The 24,069-nt window shown below is 35.9% G+C and overlaps 1 protein-coding gene across 1 annotated transcript in view; it reads left to right on the top strand.

Moving 5' to 3' along the window:
- HDAC9 (histone deacetylase 9) overlaps positions 1-24,069 on the top strand; it is a 387,397-nt gene that overhangs the window by 296,033 nt on the left and 67,295 nt on the right. Inside the window, exons 19-21 of the mRNA XM_061996670.1 lie at positions 243-330; positions 5,421-5,540; positions 5,861-5,958. Coding sequence (XP_061852654.1) covers positions 243-330; positions 5,421-5,540; positions 5,861-5,958 — 306 coding nt within the window. The remainder of the gene's footprint in view (positions 1-242; positions 331-5,420; positions 5,541-5,860; positions 5,959-24,069) is intronic.

The following is a 24,069-nucleotide window of genomic DNA, read 5'->3' as shown; positions in this document are numbered from 1 at the left end:
GTAAGTACCAGGGAATATTGCCCATCTTGGAGCACTAAGGTTACTGGCAATCACCTGCATTGTGAATGTCTCTGTAGAACTGTAATTGTTAGCAGATGACTGAAAAGGCTTTCTAGGTACTCCCAGAAGCAGAATTATGGCCTCAGAGATCATATAGCATTTTTTAAAATGCTCTGAACATTATTTATAGCTGTTTTCCTGACTGATTTGCTTTCTTATTTCTGTTCTTCTCTATTCCACAGGGGTTTCTGCTTTTTTAATTCGATTGCAATTACTGCCAAATACTTGAGAGACAAGCTAAATATAGGCAAGATATTGATTGTAGATCTGGTATGTATTCTTGGCAAGCATTGCACTTTCAGTGCATCTAGATAAAAGACAATGAATCTGTATTTAAACGTCAGACTTTCCTGCTTGTAATACCTACAAGTAATAAAGGTGTGCATTTCCTCTGATTTTGGGAACTCATTAAAGCCAGGATGGCAGTACTGAAGCCATAAACATCTATGTTTCACTTTAATGGTGTTAACTGCAATTTAATGAGAAGAAGGCACAGATCAGGGCAACTTTTATGGTCCTTAAATGAATTGATACTTCCACTGTTAAAATAACCCTACAGAACCCAAGTTTACTTTTCCCTACAGAATATAAACTTTAAATAGTCAGATGTGATTTAAAGAATGTTGTTGCTTTGGTAACAAAATTGGCCACTTCCCACAGCTAGCAAGGATTCAACTTGTTGTGTAACTTCGATATTATTAAACAAATCAACAGGTCATTCCCTCAAAGAAGTTTTCAAGTCATGTATGCTAGCTTTTGACTGTTCCCTGAAGGAAAACTACGTGATTAAAAATCCACTTCATTGGATTAGTCTTGTATTTTAATAGAAGGCATTCTTACACAATACTTAATATATTTAACAAATGGATTGTTTAAATGCAGATGACATTTGGCATGTTGTCTATATTATTTTCATGAATAATGAATTGGAGCTCTGCCTCGCACTTAAAGGATCAGCCCAGTGCACAGCCCAAGGAAAGTTGAATGCTGATTTATGAGTACCATTTTTGTTTTCCTACAGTTCATGAGGAGGTGTAATAGGGTGTCTGACAAAGCATAGACAGGAAATGAACCCTGGCATCAAAACCTAACCTGTTACATCTGCACTTAATTAATTTTTGCAGGTGATAAAAGATTTAAAGACAAAATATGTTAAAGGGTTTTTGAAGTACAGGGCTTAATAGTCTAAATCTTGTTCATATCTGCACTCATAATTAAATCTTATTGTGAAGTCATGGCCTTACCATCTAGCACTTTTGTTCAGTTAAACACACGTACTGGCTGTTGAAGAGAAGCAGAGAAAGGGGGAGTGTGGGAGAAGAATGGCAAGTGAAAAATGAGTTGTAGAACAAATATATGGGTAGGTTATATATTCTTAGAGTGTTTTTCAAATAATTGTCTGAGTGTTCTATCACTTAGAAACATGATTATAAACTGCAACAGATAACAATTTTTTAAAAATTCACTTCCACTGTTGTATCTGTTTGCTGACGTGAATCTTACACTTAATTGAGTTTTACTACTGTAAATGCTGGCCAAAAGTGAATTCTTTGTTTATCCTTGGTTTTTAACAAGAAAAGCCTATTCAAAGTTTACATTTTGTGAATGTTTTAAAGTCTTTTTGACAGTAAGTGCTAAATTTGCCTTGTTGAGAAAAGAGATCACTTTTATTTGAGCTACTTATCCAATAAGCCCTTAGGAATTCAGCTTCAGTTTTTCAAGGCAAGTTTAAATGTGCAAATAATTTCCTGTGCAAGTGATTACCTGGGAAGATGCGCATCCTTACCCAGGAAAGTAGATAGGGACCTCTCAGCCTCTCTCTGACTCTATCCCATTGTCCAGAATAGCTCAGCTGCTGGAAAGGGAGAAATATATGACTGATGCAGATTACTTCATTCCTGTAGCAGTTGCAGTCCAGTCTCTAGACTGCTCCATGGTCAGTGTAATGACGTACAAAAATTAATATGGAAAATTTCTAATGTATGCAAACTATGGATAAATCACAAAACGGAATGAATGAACGAATTAATGATGATGTATTTTTGGGCATCTAGAAGAGAGGACGGAATAACAGATGTTAGATTTGAAATGAATCTTTAAGACTGTATTTTGATATTGACTAGCACAGCAGGATCCCATGCAGGTTGGCAACTATACGTGTTACTACAATGTAAATATTAAAATGTAATATATAATCCCACACATTAAACTGTATTCTAGTTAAAATTGAGAGTAATCGTCATAGAATCATACAATTTTAGGGGTTAGAAGTGACCTTTAGAGATCATCTAGTCCAACATCCTTGGAGAAGCAGGTAAACCTAGATCAGGTTGCGTAGGAACATGTCCAGGCGGGTCTTGAAGACCTCCAAGAAAGGAGACTCCACACCCTCCAGGGGCAGCCTGTGCCAGGGCTCCGTCACCCTCACAGTAAAATACTTTTTTCTTAGATTTAAATGGAACTTTTTGTGTTCCAGCTTCATCCCATTACCCCTTGTCCTGTTGCTAGATACCACAGAAAAAAGGGATGCCCAAACCTCCTTACATACACCATTTAGATATCTCTAAATATGAATAGGATCCCCCCTCAGTCTTCTCTTTTCTAGACTAAACAGCCCCAGTTCCCGCAGCCTGTCCTTGTATGAAAGGTGTTCCAGTCCCCTGATCATCTTGGTGACCCTGTGCTGGGCTTTTTCCAGAAGTTCTCTGTCCCTCTTGAGCTGAGGAGCCCAGAACTGGACACAGGACTCCAGATGAGGCCTCAGCAGGGCAGAGTAGAGGGTGTCCAGAACCTCCCTCAACCTGCTGGCTACACTCTTCTTGATGCATCCCAGGATAACATTGGCCTTCTTGGCCACAAGGGCACATTGCTGGCTTATGGTTAGTTTATTATCAATCAGGACTCCCAGGTCTCTCTCTGCAGAGCTGCTCTCCAGCAGGTCACCCCCAGCCTGTACTGGTGCATGGGGTTGTTCCTTCCCAGATGCAGGACTCTGCCCTTGTCCTTGTTGAACCTCATGAGGTTCCTCTCTGCCCAACTCTCAAGCCAGTCAAGATCCCGTTGAATGGCAGCACAGCCTTCTGGGGAATCAGCCAGTCCTCCCAGTTTGGTGTCATCAGCCAACTTGCTGAGGGTATACGCTGTCCCCTCATCCACTTGTTTTCATATATAAATTCTTAACTTTTTCATTTTTAATCTTTCATTTATTTCCACAATAAGAGATCTTTGTGTAAGCTTTTTTTCCCTCATTCCACCATTTGAACAATTCTCCATTTTTTGACCTGACTGGAATACATTTGATGTACTAAAGTCAGAACATGAACACATTTCCCACATGGTAACATCCACAGTCTTAAACAACACATTTCTTTTTTCTAACCAGAGAAGTTACTACTCTTCAAAACAGAGAAACCATGGTAGAACTAGACAAGAAAGCTAGCTTTGACATCTGAATAATTAAAATCACAAACTGAAGTCCTGTTATGTTTTTAGTCATAGTCTCTGCAAACCTATCTATATGTCCAAGATAGCTTTTCAGGTGGTTGTCACAATCCTCATTCCAAGACCTTCCATACTGATACATATGTTAGCATGATCTGGTTCTGTTTTGGAGTGAACCAATTAATTCTGTTGCAGTTAAAGACTGAGTGACATTCTGGGGTTACTCTACATGCCAGATTTTTCTTCATTGTCCAGTCAGGGCCTGCTAACACTATGCTAGCTGTCTTCTAATCTCCAGCATCCTCACACCAGTGTGCTCCATTGCACTTCCAACATATATTATTTTTAACCTTGGTATTAAGTCACACTTGGGCTATAACTTCATCGTCTTATTGTTTCAAGTACTTTCAACTGAGAAAAGTAACCATTATAATATTACCCCACAAAGGTCCCAGAGGAGGTCCAAGTCAAACGCAATGCAGTACGAGGAGGACTTAATCAATGTAGAGAGTCCTGAACAATGTGGGTGAGAGTCAAGGCTACCTCAGCTGACAAAAAGCACAAGCAATAGGCAGTGCTTGCTGTGCCATTGGCAATGTACGCCTAACTGGAACTTTCCTGTCGTCTAGGCATCCTGAGGAAAATGTGACCATAGTTTCTCTGTTATGAAATTTGGTTCAGACCTCATAGAATTTGTAAAACAAATACAGTCTGGGTGCTAGTATTGTCATTAAGAGTACTTTGTCTGTCCCCTTTCTGAATTATCTCCTTAAACAGTAATTTAAAGGGATGGATTAAAGGAGAATCAATAATATCTATAATTTTTCAATTTCTTACAAATGTTGGTGGAGAAACACAAAAAAAAATGTTTTGTTTATCTTTCACTGAAATCCAAGTGTATTTTCCATTTGCACTTGCAAAATTTTGTGTGTGTCTAACCACACAGTACAATAGTAGAACTGTGAAAACAAAACTAATGAAGAAAAGTTCACATCATCAGCCTTTGTTATATAGGTATACTGTCGGCATTTCTTTTTCAGTATTTTATTTAATGGCAGAATTTCTTTTCACTGGCATTAAATAATGTTTGAAATATGGAGACTGGCCAAGGTCACTCCTTGATTATGGAAGGCACCATCCTATCTGCCAGATGATTTAATAGCTAATGAGATCATATTCCTATTTCTTCAACTGTTGCCGTCATGATTTTGCAAAAATGAAGTATGAAGTCCTTTCTGCATCTGGCATCTCTTTTGATGTGGATCTAGCTGCTGAGGGATTGCTAACTGAACTGAATGTTTCAAGAAAGCCAATTTACTCAGCTGGTCACAGAGCCTTTGACCTCAATAGTGGAACTTGGCAAATCAATGAATACACTTATGTTTAGTGTTCTGTCAAGAATTGTGAAAAAGCTCTGTAAACCATAGATCCTTCTGCAAAATACTAGTTTGTAGTTTAAACATTAGTCTTTCTTCAGAGGCCAATGAGGCTAGTTAATTAAGCCTGAGGGGTTATGAACTGTTGGCAGTTAATAAGTCATAAAATTCCTCCATAAAACAGGATGCTAGATTCCATCACTGAGGCAAGGAGTACAAAGAGCCGGTGTATAAATATCTAATTGTACAAAAGGACTGGGATTTCTCAATGACTGCTCATCTGGAGTCTCCAGGGCACGCTCGCTATGGTTTCCTGATTTTTAGAAGCCAGTTTAAAAAATGAGTGCATTAAAGAGTAATTTGCCTGAAAGTTCAGGAAGTATGGGGTGGTGAAGGGAGGGGGAAAGGGAAAGACAAAAGGAGGGCAAGGGAGAGGGAGAAAACCAGAAAAAAAGTGAGAGAGGGGGTAAAAAAAGCAGAACTGAGTTCTCTACACTGAACTGGAGATTATTACATTTGTCATCTGTTTTCTTTCTCCTGTAGGATGTTCACCATGGCAACGGTACACAGCAGGCTTTTTATGCTGACCCCAGCATCCTGTATGTTTCCCTCCATCGCTATGATGAAGGCAACTTCTTCCCCGGCAGTGGAGCCCCAAATGAGGTTAGGTTTATTTCTTTAGAGCCCCATTTTTATTTGTATCTTTCAGGTAATTGCATTGCATGATTACCCCTAATTTTCTTGTCCTTCTCTGGTTCTTTAAATTACACCAGATTACCAAATTGTCCACTGGGAGCAGGGGACCAGTGGAGAACAAGTGCATAACCAAGAGCAGTCCTTGTCAAACAAGTCTAGGCTGATCTGACGTGTTGTTTGATGTTTGTTTCAAAAGCACACTTCAGAATTTTTTTTTTTTTTTTTTTTTCCCCTTTGCATCTCCTTTTTCCTCCTCGTTTGTCCTCCTTTTCATTCCTATTTTTCAGGTTGGAAGTGGCCCCGGTGAAGGGTATAACATAAATATTGCTTGGACAGGTGGCTTGGATCCTCCTATGGGAGATGTTGAATATCTTACGGCATTCAGGTTGGTACCTTTTTCTTAGTCTTGAAAGACAGAAGAATGACTCATGGTGAAATTAACTTAACTCTAGTTATCCCAGTATGGGAAAGCTTAGTAAATAATTAAAACAAGTAATTTATTTGTTGTGATCATCCACTCAGAATCAATCAAAGAAAAAAGTCTTAACTATTTAACCATTCACTGATTTCCTTATTATTATATCATGCAAGTAAAATGACTTTGAGCTTGCTTGCTTCCCCACCTACAAAATTTGAATACAAGAATTTATACGAATTAGAAGAAAATAATTGTTTATTTTTATGTTGCTTGTAGTTAAATGCAAGTAGAACACCATAGAAATCAACATGAAGTATGATCTAAATCCAATATTCCTTGTTCACTTAAAAGTCTCATCATGATGGTCACAGGATTGACCAACTTTTTTATGAATTACAGTAGAGTGTTATTTACTTAAAAGCAAGAAATTGTGAAATGTCTCAGTAAAAATTATAGGAAATGTTGCATGCTTTATTTCTGTTTGCTTTCAATAGCTCATTCTAAATTAAAAAATTGTTCTTTCATAGATGATGCATCATAAACTTTAGTCTTATTTTCATGGGACCAGAGGAGAAAACCAATTTAAAACACTTTTTTTTTTGGCAGTCCTGACTTACATACACAGTTTCCTTTAATTTTAAAAGCAGTCCATTGTAAGAGTTTAGTGGGCACTCACCTCCCAAGTTTGGGCAAATGCTACTAGGTTTTATTTAGTGGAAACTGATATGCAAGAAAGGCAGTGGGACAATTAATGGGCATCTTCAGTCACTTTCAAGACTTTGTTTGAAGTAATGTGTTTACCTTGTAAACCTTTTGACTGTATTCTATTGAAAATATGACACACAAAGTCTAAAACATATTTTTGTTGGCTTTTTTTGTGTTTTTTTTTTTTTCTGAACCACTCTTGTGCATTTCGTGAAATTAAATGCAGATGATCTGATAAACAATGTATCTGAATGCAAAGTCTAAGCTCTAGACATAAAAATAGCCTTATACATTCACAACATCACACTGTTATTATGGAAAAGGTGCTTTTAAATGACATTTGTCTGTATTTATAACAAGTCTGAACAAACAGTGGCAGGCTTCAAATTTTCTGCAACTCACTATTGCCTCAAGCTCTTCCCAAGGTCTGTCTTATTCTTTGATGAGATTTTATGGAAGTTTGTTATGGAAGTTAGGGGACTAGATGGTTCAAATCACTAATATTAATGTCTGATATTAATATATATCTACTAATATCATCCCCAAATTCTTGGTTTGGATCCAACCTGTCCTAAAAACAATATAGGTAATGTGGCCATCTAAGGCCGAGGAGAACAGTGATCCAAGCTTATTGAACAAGACTTACATAAATGAAATGGCAACTGTAACTGGTACACCTGCTATCCTGACAGCAAATATCTGGGCTAAAAATACCTTTTCAAGGATGTACTTTGCAGTTCTAGTTTAAGATATAGCAATAAGTAGTTTGGAGCAGACAATATTGCTTCTTTATCTATTAATCTTCTTCAGAGCTAGAGGGAATTTCAATCTCTGTGCCTTTAGCAAAGCCACTCTATTCAGGATAATAAAATTCACATAAACTACTACACACCGACTAATCATTTGCAGACATACCATCTCAAATAAATGCTTATTATATTTTTTCTAATGTAGAAAAATTAAAAGTAAAGTTTGAGATCTGCCTTGAAAGAATTGCTGATGGTGCAAAATTTAATGCTGTTATTTTAAATTCATCCCTTTAACCTTGTAATTAATATTGTAATGAATGTGAAGGGTATACATTGTGTTAAATGGTTAATTGCACTCTTTTAAAACAAATATAATGCTGTTGACTATTTACAATAGATACTTCTATTTCCTTTTCTCCAAATGAGTGGGAACAACAGGAAATGTTTCCCTACACCCTAAGGTCTAGGCAGTCTTTGTGCCCTCTCTAGGGCTTATTGATATGGACTTAGTGTAACTGATGTGATGGTTTTGAGTGGAGGTGAATGAAGCTAAAAGCATGGAACTTTGAAGAGCAAATATAAAAATCTGTAAATTATTTAAAATAGACCAAGTAAACTCAAGCTCCTAGTAATGAGATACTTAATCTTCAAACCAGAATCTGTCCCTCCTATTATCCAAAACATCACACATGGTATAGCCTACATTCTCAGTTTGGCCAGGACAGAATTGTGATGGAGTAGTCAGGAAAGAAAGATTCACAGTTAAGTTCATTATCATGGAATGAAAGTAAAGTACAGTCTTGGAGAAAATGAGTTGCTAAAAAACCCCAGAAAACCAACAGTTATTCTGGAGTTTTGACCTGCAGCAGGTCAGTTTTTAAGAAAGTGAAGTTTTTAGATTTAGAATTTTTTTTCTCAAATGAATTGATTTTAGAAGCAGAGTTACAGAGAAGATTCTGAGAGGTGGTGGAAACGAAGATGACTCTCAATTTTAAGAGAAAAATAAGGGCCAAAATGGAGACATTTTCTTGTCATACGTACCCCAGTAGAGGGAGAGATTATGCAATATTCAATCCCTGGTGAGAGCAAGGAAGGATGGTGGTCAAGTTCCTCTCCAAAATAACCAAGGAGTGAAAAAGTTTAAAAATAGGTGAAATCTGTTTGGAATGAAGCCAAGGCTTCCTGCTTTCTGGCTGCCTGAAGAACCTAATCCTTTGAGATCTTAGGAACTGACACATTTGCATTAAAATAATCTAAAGCTCCCTAGGGGTTACACATAACCTTCACTTTCTCACCATCAGAGCCCTAGATTCTTCCTAGAATTGCACCAATCACATATTTGAAGTGTTAGCAGCCATGACACTAGGTAGCCCATTACTGCTTGATTGACTGACAAATTTCACAGCAGAGGGTGATCGTGTCCACAAAAATAGACTAAGGCTTTTATTCTGCCTCTAGAGTTTTGCTCATAGTCAGGTATTTTATATAATGATGTATTTGGTATCAAGTATACTGTTCTTAAGCCAAAATCTATTTGTAGACTAGTATAGGCATTTACATACACATATATATAAATATGCAGGTGGTTGAATATTAGATATTTTCCATTGCATAAATCATCAGATGAATCTATTTTAAGTAAATCTTTTTGAGACTGAATGAGATTCAGCCTCACTCTTACTCCAGACTGAGAGAATATTTATATTTTTTAAGAAGAAAACAACTTTCATGTGTAAAAATGCAGAAAAATTGGAGATGAGTTAAAGGCATAACAGAATAATTACTTTAAAGACACACTGAGTAAGGCTCCAGTCAGACTCTAGTAGGAAACAGGAAAATGTATGGTGTTGGTTTGTGTTTGCCATTTTGATTGCAGTGCTACATGAGGAGTGTTTATTGTCTTTTTAAACTATCACTTTCTAATACAAAATCAAATTTAAATAGTTATAGCCAGTTTGAAGGTGAAGACTGTTCTTTTGATATAAAAGAATATATTTTTCTTTCCTTTTTGTCCACATTTCTACTAAGAAAATACATTTCATCCTGTTAGCTGTAGTGATGTAGTAGAAAATGCAGTAAAGTTTCTGTAGAATGGAAAAGAAGTGCGGTAGTCAAATCATTATACCTTTTACTTTTGCCAGAAGAGGATTTTTTTGTTATGTTTTGCATAGTTAAGCAACTGGTCTGCCTACAAGAATCCTTGAAGTAAAGTCCTGTTTCTAAAGGACAGGCATCTATTCCCCTGTAATAATAAAAAAAAGACCCCACAGCTCTTTTCCATTATTTTAAGGCCTGGTGTGTCTTTCCCTTTAGAGACTTTTGTTTCATCATTTAGTTCCATATATTCAGGTTAAATTTGCTTTAATCTCTTTGAAAGCAACAGGACATGGTGGTTATCTTCTAAGAGGATGATTTTACACTTGAGTTTATGAGGATGTAATCCACTCTCTTCTGCCAACAGTTATAGAAAAAATAAGAGCAATGGTCAACTACTAATGTTCAAATAATTATTTTCATAAGCTCCACGTTATACCAGATGTTCTCAGTAAAGGAGGAAGTTAAGAGAGGCTCAGGTCTGTGTTGTAGATGCATACATATATATGTATGTACTTGGATTTTACAGATGTGTTTTCCGTAGAGTAGAACGTAGAAGATGCAGAAGGCAGCGGAAACAAATGTGAGTGTTCAGAAGAGTGAGAGAAGTAAGATACAGGAGGAAACTGGAGTGTGCCTTCCAACTGCTTTGCAATGTTTTTATTGAACAAAGGAGCTGTAAATTTAGCTTAACCAGCCAATATGCTCTGTCTGCTTTGCTCTACTCTAGAGTAGCCACAGCATATCAATGAACCTGGCCATAAAAGCTTACCTAAATGAAACATGTGTGTGCGTGTTTCTTGGAATGATTAGAAATAGCTCATGATGGTATTATCTTTGAGTTCAATTTTTTTCAGTCAGATGTATGATTGTAATTTAAGAAGCCAAGGAAATTCAAAAGAAATAGGTAATATTAAGGCAGAGTAAAAGATGAACTATATCCATTATTTAATTTAAAATACAGAAAAAATACAGTTAGCTGAAAATAAAGATTTTGAACGGAGAGTTAAAAATTAAAATATGTTAAAGAGTGAAGTTGAAAGAAAACGAATGCGTGCAGAAAATCTTCACTCTAACAGTTTTCAGTGCTTGTTTCAAGAGAATAGAAATATTTGAAAAACTCTCTATATTCTAATTTCTGATTAAAAATATTAAGAAATATTCATTGTAGTCTTGTGACCTTAAAGGACGTAGTTAAGTTGTGACATTGCATTGATGAATACCAACAGGTTTTTTGGTCATATTTTTGTGTTTCTTGATGTGGTGACATTTAATTTTAATATTTCAAAATTTAAAACTTTGTAATTTTTTTTTCTTATGTTTCAAATATATTATCCTTGTTAAGGATATGCTTCAGCATAGGTGATGACTATGATTTCTTTTTACTTTTTAAGCTATGTTTTTCTAAATCAAGCCTAAAAAACCACTCAGAATACTGCTATGTTTTCCTCATGCTTTTTCACATAAGTATACATAGTATATGTTAATTTAATTTTCCTGTAAATTTTAGTTTTATAACTTTTTGCTAACTAAGGAATTGGAGATAACAAATAAGCTTTGTGTATCCTCTTAGTATTGAGTTTCATGGTCTTAAGTACATGCATCTGAAAAACAAAACTTCTTTGTTTTTGCTCAAATCATTAGTCCTTCACTTTCATTAAATGTCCATTTGTTCATGCACTACGTGTATAGATGAAGTACACCATCTTGCACATCTGTATTTATTATTTTATATATGTTTGCATCATCTGTGTTATGTCCTTTCCTGTTTTTCTTGTCTCACAATAGGATATTTCTGGTCTTTTCACTCTTCATCATTTAGAAATGTTCCAGTTGCCAAATCATTTTAATTACTCATCTCTGAAGGTCTGCTATTTTCTAGAAATGAGCTAAATATACCACATGAGGGCGAGCCATCGATTTATATTCTTTTGAATAATAACATGGCTTTCTTTGACATCACTGTTCTGCAATATTGCATAACTCTCTGACTGAGAAGAAACCTTGGTTTCTGATAAACATAGCAAAAGAATATGGGAGGCAAAGATCAATATTTTTCCTAGCTGTACGTAACTATTTACAGTGGGTTATAGAAAAATAATGTATTGTGCTACTTAATGAATTTCACCAACAATAGCTTTTGAGAAAAAAGCCCTTTTAAACAATAATTCTAAACACCCATAACTTAATGTTATTATTATTCATGGCTATAATGTTCAAAAGCTGCTGCTGAAGCTATATTATGCTAGATGGGGTCTAAAAAATATGGTAAGTCTCAGTTTCTGATTCAAATGTGAAGAGATAAAAAGACAGAAATGTGGAAGAGGAAATAAAAAGGCAAGTTAGCTGCTCAGCTTCATGAGTCAGTAAAATAAATAGGACACACAAATAACATTTTCAGAACTTTAATCTACTGTGTTATCAGTGAACTCCATTGGCAATAGCTTCAGACTAGCAAATGCCACTTTTTTACCAACAGAAATATATTATTATTTTCTCAATATTTGCTTTACTAACTGGTAAAGATTATCCCAGCTTTTTTTCTCTCTCTTGCCTATTTGCTGAACAGCACTATGTACCCAAATGTAGATGGACATTACTGAGAGTGATAGTTATTCGCAGTCTTTCTGTGCTGTCATAGGCATAGTACTTCTTTTAAGAAGAAAAACATAGCTGAACAGTCATGGTAGCTCTAGGAAATCTATACAATGATTTCTGTATGGATATATATAGTTTACTTTCAGTCACTTATGTCATTCTTCAGAGTAGTAAGTTACAGTTGCAATCAGTTTTTAATTTCTGATTTTATCCACTTCTTCAAAGTGTCTTTAAAAGATGAGAATTTCAACCAAAGATGTCTTTCTTTTACCTGCTCCTGCAGAATTAAAGTAAAATCAAGGAAAAGTACAGCAAACTGTAAAAAGGGGACTTTTTACAATTCCTTTTGAAGAATTTTGGAAAAATATTTAAAAATGTACTTAGAGTATAAGTTTCATGCGTAAATATTCAATAATCTTGAGAATCTGTGGCTTTTGAATGCCTTTTTTGAGTGTGGTGGTGGAGGGTTTGCTTTAATGGTAAATTTTCATGTTTTTTTCTTGTTTCTTGACAAATGTTCTGTGCATTCAAATGATTAATATCATGGGGATAGAGACAGAGTCCTTAGGAAATGAAGAAGCAGAGTTAAAAGCATTTGAAACGATGGTATAAACAGCTTTTCAACATTTTGTTATACTTCAAAGATCACCATAAAACTAAAACTGGCAACACTGTTTATAACCTGCGACCTCTTGTTCTTCCTACTTGTTTATTTTTATTTGGAAAATCTAACTTCTTCTCACTAAACTGCTCTAAATTTTTTCATTTACTGTACTAAGAATTTAAATACTGTATATGTCACTCCATTCACTGGAACTACAGAAATGAAACCTTTCATTAGAAAAATTAATTAGTGTTGGCTTACTTTTCTACAGATGCAGTTTCTTTAATAGACATGGCAGAGTAGGGGGTGGAGGAGAAAGGATAATAAAATATGGCATGTGTCAGGTTTATGTGGTTCAGGTTAAAAACTATTTGATTAAAACCTCAAGCCATACATGATCTGCAGTTTCAAAGTACTGAGGAGTACCTGAGCACTTTTCCAATATAACTGTTTCAATTTTTGTCAAGCCAGAAAGATGAAAGCATAGAGGTGTATGGATAAAGAATGGCTATGTTGTCAAATACTTTGATGGAAAGATGAGAGAGATAACCAGAAACATCCTGGAAGAAATTAAACAGCAGCAAGAGTACAGAACATATTTTTATCCTAGAAGTCAAAATATCTGTGACATTTAGCTGGAGATACATTTCAAGTCCGAATTAAAAGTCTACAGCAACACTGAGTGATTGTATAGATGTCCAGCCCCAATTTAAATTTTGTTGCTTTATAATAACTTTTGAGAACTACACTCTAGCCTGTAAAAAATATCCACATGTTTTCTGCTGGAACAGCTCCAGACTGTAACAACCACTAGATTGCACCCTGGTGCTTTATGTATTGTTTAATTGTTTTCCTTTGGTGGATATTTTTATTAAAAGCCCATTATCCAGAATCAGACAGAAGTGTTGTTTCAAAAACAGCAGAAACAGAGGCCTTTCAGCTACACAGTTCTTATTCATGCTTTCTTTAGCCAACTTAGCTAATGAGACCTCCACTATTCTTCTTTTAATACTTAAAGAAGAGAAAGAAATGTGAGTTTTTATTTTGCTCCTTTCAAACACTAGCAGGATTGCAAAGAAATATTGTGAGGCTATGTGTGCTCACGCACCTGTAAGTTTGTGTGGGTACCTCCAGGGCCCTGCTGTGCTTTTAGATGTTCTGATGCTTTTGCACCAATAATTCCTTGGAGATATTTTTTAATCCTAATGAGTTCTTGTACCTGTATGACACTTTGCCCATAAAGTAATTGAATTAAAAGAACAAGTATTTTTCATAGAAAATATATTCTAGCAAATAAAACTCCAGTAATTCTGAAGGAAAATAGACAAATCTGAATTTTGAAATTATGAATATCCTGGATAGAACGGTGCTCAGTGCTGCAAGGTCTTATGAGGTTTCTTTCTGCTGGATATTGTTGGAGTCCCAGCACTGAGTGTTTTCTTACTTTTTAAAGTCAGCATTTAGTCTTGTGGAGACATGTTTGAAATGATGAAAAAGTAACTGTTTCAAAAATAGATATCTAATGAAAAAGTTCAGGGAGGTCTATGACTCATGATTATGTGGTATTAGCAGTACTGCTTGGGCCACCAGTAATTCCATTAAATCAATTCAACTTCTTGAAGAATAAGTTGTTACCCAGCATGAGGGTACACATGAAGTCCACAAGACTTCAAACTCCTAGACATTGTTTCTTACAAGCATTATAAGAAAAATGCTCAGTCATAGTGTTGACTTACCATTTTGCATATTTGTATATTTTATCATGTAAAGTGGGGTCTTTGTCTTGTGATCACATATACTAGAGTCAGGATTTAGAAGCAAATTGGTCGCTTGTGTCATTAGCTAATGTAAGTCTCAGTTCTACTCATCAACATGATTCATGGCTAAGATACAATGTTGTTACTTATACTAAATAGTAGCTTCTTGCAGAAATCATTGTTAAAAAAGTTTGTGAAAGCAGAGACTCTTCACCAAGTAAATGAGGCAGGATTGTTATCTTAGATACTGTGACTACATTTAGCCTAATTAAACAATCAAATCTTTAAGACTATATACAAGCACTTATTTCTTGAAACAAAATAAACTTTGTAAGTATTTCATTAGCTGATTCGTGTGTTTACCTACCACAAGTGTTCTGGTCATATTTATATCACATGTTAAAATTAAGTTAACCAAAATTATTTTTGTTTTAAAAAATAAAAAATGAAACATAAGAATTTACAGCACAGTATAAACAAGTTTGAAAATAGCTATGTCGGTGATTCGTTTCTCCTATGTCATGCATAGGAGTATACATGTGTATACTCAGGGCTGAAGGGAAAATGAAGCATATTTGGTTAATTTCTCCCTGTCAGTAAATTGACTGGTCTCTGCTGCTTTGTCTCTCCTGTGCAGAGTGTGCATTACTAAGTAGAGATGACTAAAGAAAGCAGTTCCAGTAAGTAGCAACTGTCTGTGGTTTTGACATGTGATTTTCTTCTACACTGGAACAAAACCAAAAGTATTTGAAATTTTCCAAGAAAACAACTAAGTGTATGTTTCAAACCCTTTCATGGCAATATTCATTTCTAGCCTCACGGTGAGGACATCACTAGGACGTGAAAAATCACATCCTTGAATAATTGAAAGCAATTTATTGTTTCTCATTCTTACAAATCAGGGACTTGAACCTGACCTCAGCACATCTGAAGTTAATGTCCTTGCTGTCAGACTATTTGGAATTTGTTTTCCTCCTTATTCTTAAAATAAGTTTTCCTTTGAAAAATATTGGTGATGTACATCTGCAAAACGATTATGTTTTAGTAGAAGATAACATTTCTCAAAAAAAAAAAAAAATCATTCTAATCCTGCATTATTGGGTTGACAGAACACTGGGGGCTATTTACCCCCTCTATCCAATCCAACCCTCCTACCTCTCCATTCAAGATGTTTGCAGATAAAGAAAATATTGTTAAGTCTCTGCAAGTGCTTCAATTATTGTGTCACAGGGATTTCTCACTTCTCATGCTTTATTAACATTTACTTTACTGCCTGTGTGATGAACTCTCTATAGAAACTGATTTCCCATTGATCTGAAAATGGCAATTTATTACCTGCTCATTTACATCAATTTGTTCTACAATGAAAAAGTATTTCAAAATATTGCCCATCATTTTCAATGTAATTCTTGTTAAAAACTGCAAGCAAATCAGCAAAATAAATGCAGAGTTTGTAGTAAAGACTTCGTGATTTCCAACTGGTCAAGAAGGCAGTGATTTCATTCTCACTCTGTACCATCAGATGGGCCACTGCTAAAAAGTATTAGATACCCCTGAAAGAGAAAACATGCAGTGGATGAGCTTTCTTCAGTTAATTTTGATTTGCTCTATGTCAAGTTCAGTCATCGATGTCTACGTTAAAAAAATCACTGAACAAACACAGAATTTTTTAGGAAGTATTTGTGATCTTGCAAAACAAATTTAAGAACTTCAAAGTCTTTGTAATACTTTTCCAATAGTACCAAAGAGTAGAAATGATTTTACAATATTGTAAATATTTTCTCCTCCTTTTCCTTTCATATTTCTCTCTTGAAGTCATAATTTGACCACTCATCAAATTCTTCACAGCAGCCCTAACTTCTCTTTTCTTCTCACAGCCCTGTTCTATACCTTTAATCACAAAGTTACTTCTCATCTGTTCTTCTCAAACTCCTTTGCTTGGCACCAAGACCTCATTCTTTTTCATCTTCTGATCTACCTGGGACACTAGTTTTTTTCTTCCTTTATTCACCTCTTTAACCTCTCATTCTCCTTACAAGAATATTTTGTCCCTTGTGTTGTGATTTAGGCCCATCCAAAAAGGCCACGATTAGACTTAAGTACCACGGATTTCAGAACTCCCGAAGGACAGGGAGGGTTTGGTTGCTGCTTATGGCCCCAGACAAAACAGACCAGGCTACTCATCTTGGGGAAGAAAACAAAACTTAATTTAATCTGCCACAAACTAAAACATAACAAACAGAAATATCGAACAGACAAATAATACAGAGTAGGGCGACTGATGGAAGTTGCAACCAGGTGTTTAAGATCACCTTTCCCCCACCCCTTCTCTCTTCCTGGATTCAACCCTGAGCCTGGTATCATCTCCTCCCCTCATAAGCAGTGCTGGGGGCAGGGAACAGGAGAATCAGTCAGTCCTTTCCTGATGTCTCTTGCTGCTTATTTCACTCCTGAGGAGAAGTGCTCCTTGCCAGCCCTCCCTTGCTCCAACTCGGGGTCTCCCACACTCTGATGGGCTGCTGCAATCCCAGTTCATCTTCTCTGGGTTGGGGTCTAAACTGCTTACCCCCTCTGACCCATAGTCTCCAGCATTCACCCCCTCTGTCACGGGGTCTCTGCTTCTACAAGGATGTCTCTGGTTCAGCATCACTCCTGTCTTTTCTTGGCTGCAGGGTCCGCGTGGTCACCTCCATCTTGCCCTTCCCTTCCATCTCCTTCCAGACTTTTAGATTTCCGTCCTTAAATAATGATGGCAGAGGCGCCAGATTGGCCCAGCCAGACTAGAGGTGGGCCCAAACCTCAGAGCTAGGAGAAAGTATGAGAACTCTTTACTGGAACTGCACTGCAGCCCCCTCCCCCTGTTACCAACCAAAAGCATCTCCTCACAAAACCATTACACCTTGTGATATAATCATGTTTCACTGGAAAGAAAAAGTGCCTTTAAGCTCTCTCTCTATCATCCTTTCTACTTTCTCTCTCTCTATCCTGAAGACCACTGAGTGTATAGATTGCTGTCCATCCTCTGGTTCAATACTAGGGCTTCTCCAAAAGAGCATCCCAGTCATCCTTTCTTCTGAAACCATTCTTAGCATAAATACCTCCTAAACCAAAGCTAGGACTCTGTATTTCATTCTCATTTTCATTGGCCTGTCTACTTTCCCTGGCTTTCATGCCATTTTCCTCCTTCAGCTTTTTTCAGTGATTCCATGACATTCAGCTTTTGGTCTTGGTCTCTTTTCCTACTGTCTGTCTAGAGGATGGTTCCTCCACGTTGCAAATCCATTATTGTTTGTAAGCCAATTACTTCTCTCTTTTAGGTATGTCTCCCCTGTGCATTATGGAGATTTACAGTAACTTTGTGATACAGTAATTGAGGAAATTTGTCTGCAGTTCAAGCTCAACCTTACCAAACTTTTACCCCCAAGACATTCCTACTGCCACTCTTTATAGGCAAAACCAACTTTCTGTCAGTCAGACAAGTTCTTGTGTTACCTTTGACCTTCTCTGTTGGAAGTCACAACTCAGCAATGTTTAGATTTTTCAAATTCATTCGGTAGCATATCTGTGAAGTACAGAATATACTACCCTTCCAACCAGCTAAAGTTATTTATGAGATTCTACCATTTTCTTTATTGTTGCAATGTCATTCTTGGAATGCTCCTATGAATTTAATTTTCCAGATCATGAGATCAGGTATGGGTTTTCTGCTTTTTCTGGTGATAATGTTCATACTTGTAGGATATTCTCATAAACAGTTACCAAACTACTTGAAATCTTTTATGACATTTCTATTTTGTTTTATTGCCTTCTGAAAAACTAGACAGTAAATAAATTCCTATACTGCTAAGATTGTTACTAATTTTCTAGCTTGTCTGACTTCTTCCTGTAGTTCCTCAAGTCCTCATAGAGTGTATAGACAGAAGTCATCTTTTTATTCCTTCTTTGCAGTATATGGGGTTTTGGTTCATTACGGTACATCTAGTGCATTTTAGTAATGTAAATATATTTGTTATTGTTAACAGTAAAATACAAAGAATTAAAAGGTTAATCTGGGAGACGTAAGTTGTTCTCCCTGTCATGTTGCATGAAAGGACACATCGCCCGTACTGGTGACAGTGGCTGCATGTGAGACCTGGAATCAGAGAAGCTGGTTGTGTGTCAGTGACCAAGGGTAGAATCAGATCCTCCAATCTGATGTTAAAGGGGGTGTCTTCCTAGGGTTTGAAAAGAGGGAGATGGAAGGATTGAATCCAGAAGAAAGATGTAGAGTTCTTTGTCTTTTATGCAAATTTTAATGACCAAAATTGGGATAGGATGACAAGGAACTGTATTCTGTAACAGGAGGGGAGATTTAGATTGGACATTAGGAAAAATTACTTCACCAAAAGAGTTATTAAGCATCAGAACAGGCTGCCCAGGGAGTTAGTGGATTCAACATCCCTGAATATATTTAAAAGATGTGTAGTTGTGGCCCTTAGGGACATGGTTTAGTGGTGGACTTGGCATTACTAGGCTAATGATTGGACTCATGATCTTAAAGGTCTTTTCCAACTAAAACAATTCTATTAGTCTGTGATAACTCTTCCTTGTCAACTGAGATATCAGTGTGCTACTGGTAAGATTAAGTCCTTCCCTGAACAGTGTATGAAAGCATGATCCACCCTCTGTCCATCTGTCTCAGGAGCACAGATATTGCTCAATATCACTTCCGCTGCATTTGTGATCTCATTAAGCTCATAAGCATGCATATCTGGTTGATATCTGAAGAAAAATGATGATTATCAACAAAATGTAGGGCCTGTTGTACACTGTATCACTACAAATACAATAAGGCTATTAAAGCTTAGTTACCCAAGAGACAATATACATATTCTGCAAGCTTGTAGAATGTCACTTACAGAAGTTAAGCAAGATATAAGAGTTCCTAAGTTTCTAGTATGGTTTTATTTCCACCAGTATTCTTTGGCAAACTAAAGAAATTACTGCATGTATTGGACCTCTGAGGCTTGGGGCAAAGAATGGAAAAATTATTTACAAAAGCTTGAAAATATTTAATCACTAGAGGCAGGGGGCAACTGTGTTTTAATTAGCAGTTCCTCAGGCCATTGGCTGGCTGGAGGGTTTCTCAAACAACCACACAAACGCACTGAATAGCTGTTTGCCAGCCTTAGGGTCAGGCCTGAGATGAAACAGATAAGATAATTGGCTCTAATGAAATCCAGAAGGCCTTGGCTTTCTTGTTTGAGCTTGGATTTGAAAAGTGCGTGTGGAAGTGAGGCTTAATTCAAACCAGTCCTGAACTAGGCCCGTTTTTCAGTGACTTTGATATTGTTTGAAGTTCTGAAAGTGTTCGCCACACCACTAGCCTGCTGGGCTGGGCCTCCCCGGTCACCTTAATTACTGAGCTTTATTGCTGACTTTACTACACAGGAAAGGAGCCATTATATGTTCCATCAACATCAGCTCTCCTCAGATTGGAGGAAAGGGCAGGGTGAAAGGCCACTGTAGGAAGGCAAAAACTTCACTTTGAGGTAGTCAGATCATTTACCCGTGTTAAATTTCACTGTGCTATGTGCGTACATTCCTCACAACACAGAAGCCCAATTTCCATTTTTTTTTAGCAAGTGATTACTTTTCAAAACATTTTGTTTGTGTCTGATTAGCAGAAGAGGACATTTATTTTTAGAGGTGGACAGAAGGCAAATTGTAACAAACGCCTAATTAATCATCACAGGAGAATGAAATCTAGTTAAAATCTGTAATAAAGAGAAATTGTTCTTAATGCTTCTTTGAAGTGGGAATAAGTGAGGAAACCCCTATGGTGTGTTTGCAGACCTGACACCCTACAGAACTGACTCCTTGTAGCCAGCCTGCTATCTTGAGGGTAACTTGTAATATTTTCTCCAAAACCAGAAAGGCTCTTACGAAATACTGTAAGAGCAAGCAACATTTGAGATATTTTAGCAATGTTAGTTGAGAGTTATTCTCTTCAGGATAATTACTTCCAGTTCGGTTCTAGTCTCTTTAGCTGCTTCAGCTGGTGGTGCTGCTGGAAAAAAAAGAAAGTGAACTTGTGTGCATAAATGATTTTTCTGATCTAGACATTCTACAGCAGGAGAGACATCTCACAGACTTCATGATCCAGTGTCTGAGGCCACTGTAGTCCCTGGGAAGACTGCTGTTGGGAAATGTGGGACAGATCCTGCAAATGCTTAGACATGTGACTGAATATTCTTACATGTTTACTCAATATTAAGTCAATCAGGCTACTAGCCTGAATAATGTTATACATGTGCGTTTATGTCTGCAGGACTGGGCCTCCTGAGACTAATGAAAGTGTATAATATTGGCTGATTGGGCCAGATCCCATATTACCAACACCAGCACATCATAAAAAAAAATACTGATCAATATTACCTTCTGGTGGTACTTAAACTGTGAAGTTCAGATCAAGGTACAGAAATATTTTTTCCATGAACTTGGGAGGCAAATTAGGACTGAAAAATCAGCTTTGTTGCTATCTAATCTGTGAGCTTTTTTTTTTTTTTTTTAGATTTCCATTGTGTTTGTATTTTGTTTGTTGGTTGTTTTTTTTTTTAATGAATCTAATATTCCTCTTTTTCTTAAAAGCTTGAAAATGTCTTGAATCCTTTCACAAAAATTAGAAATGTCACAAAGATACATTCTGCAGAGTATTCAGGCCTTTCCTTAAGGCAACAGTCTTTCACAAAGAAGGCTTTTGTTTTTTGAGATAGCTACACTTCATGATATTTTATAAATAATATATGTGCTATAATGCAAATTTTATGTATGTATAGCTGAAGATTTTCTTTAACACAAGGGATGCCTATTTAAGAAGCCTGAAGGTTTCTTGTTTTTATTTCCTTTCATATGGCCTGTCATTTGAACATGTTTTACATTAGTAGAATGGCAAATTGGTTATATGCTTTACAGAGAAGCAGCAGGTTTTAGTATTTTATTATTTTTTTGTAAAATTTTGACCTGTTAAACTCATAGTCAGTATCACAGGGAGTTGGTTAAATCTTGATGTATATTTTATTAAAACTAATGAATCTCTCTCTGAGATGAGAAAATACCTTTTGAAATCATCATATTTCATTAAAATTATCTGAAAACAATAATTTCCCTTTTAATACAAAAGATTGTTTTGTGAGAAAATAGAAGCAGAGGTGTCATAGTATGAGAGTGTGAGAGTTCCTATTAGCAACATTTCCATATGGGCAGATGTTCTGCTCTTTAGTAAACAGCAGGTTTTGTTTGTTCTTGTTTTTAATAATTAAATAAAAAGACACAAGCTTCTTCTCTGATACCAGGCTTCCTAAGAGATATTTGGGACTCTTAATGTTATAAATCAAAATCCTTGTCTGACCATACTTTCAGTAGCATTCAGATTTTGTAGAGGCTAATGTGATTTAGAGAAGCCTATATGATGATGCAACAATATTATAGTATATTGAAAAAGATTTTTTACTAGGATAAATGAAATTATATAATCTATTAGTGATTAAATATTTACCTTGCTCATGGGCCTAATGATCTCTTCAATGGAAAGAACAGGATTAAAAAATATACTGGTGATTTAATTTAACCTTTGCACATTTGCCTACAAACTTTAAGGAGTAAAGTTAATCTTAGGTGGGTGGCATAAGTCAAGCGGGGTATAGTGACTGAAGAATCATTTTATTGCAGGAAAAAAGTCCCCGGATGATTAAACCACTGGTTTCCGAGGTTTCCAAGAATGTTTTTAAGGTAGTACAATACTTATTACCAAGTATTAATGTGGAGAGCTGAGGGCTACACAAGTTTCATAATTTCCACCTTATCACAAGTGCTTGGAAATCTGCAATTTAATAAAAGGAAGTGTAACAAAAATATTCATAAAGTAGCCATTATCTGATGTAATGATGTTGTGTTGTGTATTTCCAAAACACCAAAGAGACCACACAGCAATGTCCAGCTGAGCAAAGAATAAGTATTGGGTTCTACTCTGTTCACTAAATCTGTAAAATTAATGTATTTTTAAAATTAAAGACTTTTAAAAATAATATAAGATGTCATATTTCTACATATCCATCTACTTTCCTGTTAAAATTTTTCAGGTAGAAAAATCTATCTGCTCTCCTGATAAAATCTGAAACTATATTTTGATTCTACTTTTCCTTATTCTACTTTTGTATAATTTTAGAATGTATAAAGAAGAGGTAAATTGAACCACTTGTGTTCAGTAAGTCACTTTTAGATGCAACAACCATGACATACATTTTGACAGCACTGCATTCTGTTCATTACATGTTTTTCACACTCTCTGGTACCAAGAGGATGCACAGAAGATAAACGCTATGAAGATTTAATTGAATGCTGGATGCTTCACCTGTTTGTGTAATTACAGATTAGTTTCAGGGATCCTTTACACTGGTAAAGAATAGTGAATGAGTGACTAAGGACATTATCTACCTAAGGTATATATATATTTGTGACTTTTTGACTGTGAATTTTCATTGCTGTACTTAATGACAGGAGTGGGAATAATTCACCGTAGAGAACTTTCACAGAGGATGCCATAGGTACATACTTCTTTTGACTTAGGAGCTCTACTGGGATACATTTTTCAAATCGTGGCATATACTGTATTCTCGTAGATTACTTTTGTGTGTTGTGGGAGATCAAAGGATCTTATTTCCATGACTACAATAAATTTGAAAAGAATACAAGAAAATAATGCTGAATATTGCATAAAACAAATGGGAGCTAATATGATTTGGAGAATAGAACAATTAAAGTTAAAATGAGGACAGCATGCGTCTTTATTGTTCGTGGTTGTAGTATGAAGTCTTGCACCTGCTTGTTAACAAGGTCAGATTTAGGATTAAGAAAAAACAGGGAGTGTTTTTAGTTGCATATTTTCTCCTAATAGCTGTTTCCTTAATTTAATTCATGTGTACAATGTTCAAAAATAACTACAGCAATTGATAGTGCTGTAGTAAAACACAGGAAAATGCACAGAAATTCTATGTTTCTTAAAAAAATTAAAAGCCTCCCCATTGCATTCTATTTTTTATTGTGCTTTAAACATTTTTAGGAGAAGTGGAAATATTCTAACAATAACATGAAACATTTATTTAAATTTGCAGTCAGTCCTGTCTTAGATGTCTTTAAAATAACTAATTCACACATACTAAGTTAAAAAATATGTATTTTTTTATTTCATGGAAGCTATTGTGTAACTGCAGTTCCATGCTATTTGTAACATATTAGGTTGTATGAGGATTGTCGAATTAGCAAAGTGCTAAGCCCTGTATTGCCCACACTGCATAGGAATACTATTATTAGTGAAATCTAGATAATTGTAACAGTATTATCATGTATGAACAGTATTAGCTGCCCAGATCAGACTATGATTTTTGCACTGAGAAAGCAACAATGTACAAGCCATTGAAAGAAAACAGAAGATTCATCCTGATGTGTAGAAACAATTTGTGTTAGTACCCTAAAGGAAAATGTAGAAAGCAGCCATATGTTTTCAGATCTTCATTGAAAAATTTGATTATAC

This window comes from Colius striatus, chromosome 5, assembly GCF_028858725.1.
Source record: "Colius striatus isolate bColStr4 chromosome 5, bColStr4.1.hap1, whole genome shotgun sequence".
Classification (NCBI taxonomy): domain Eukaryota; kingdom Metazoa; phylum Chordata; class Aves; order Coliiformes; family Coliidae; genus Colius; species Colius striatus.
This window is presented reverse-complemented; position numbering and strand designations above follow the sequence as displayed.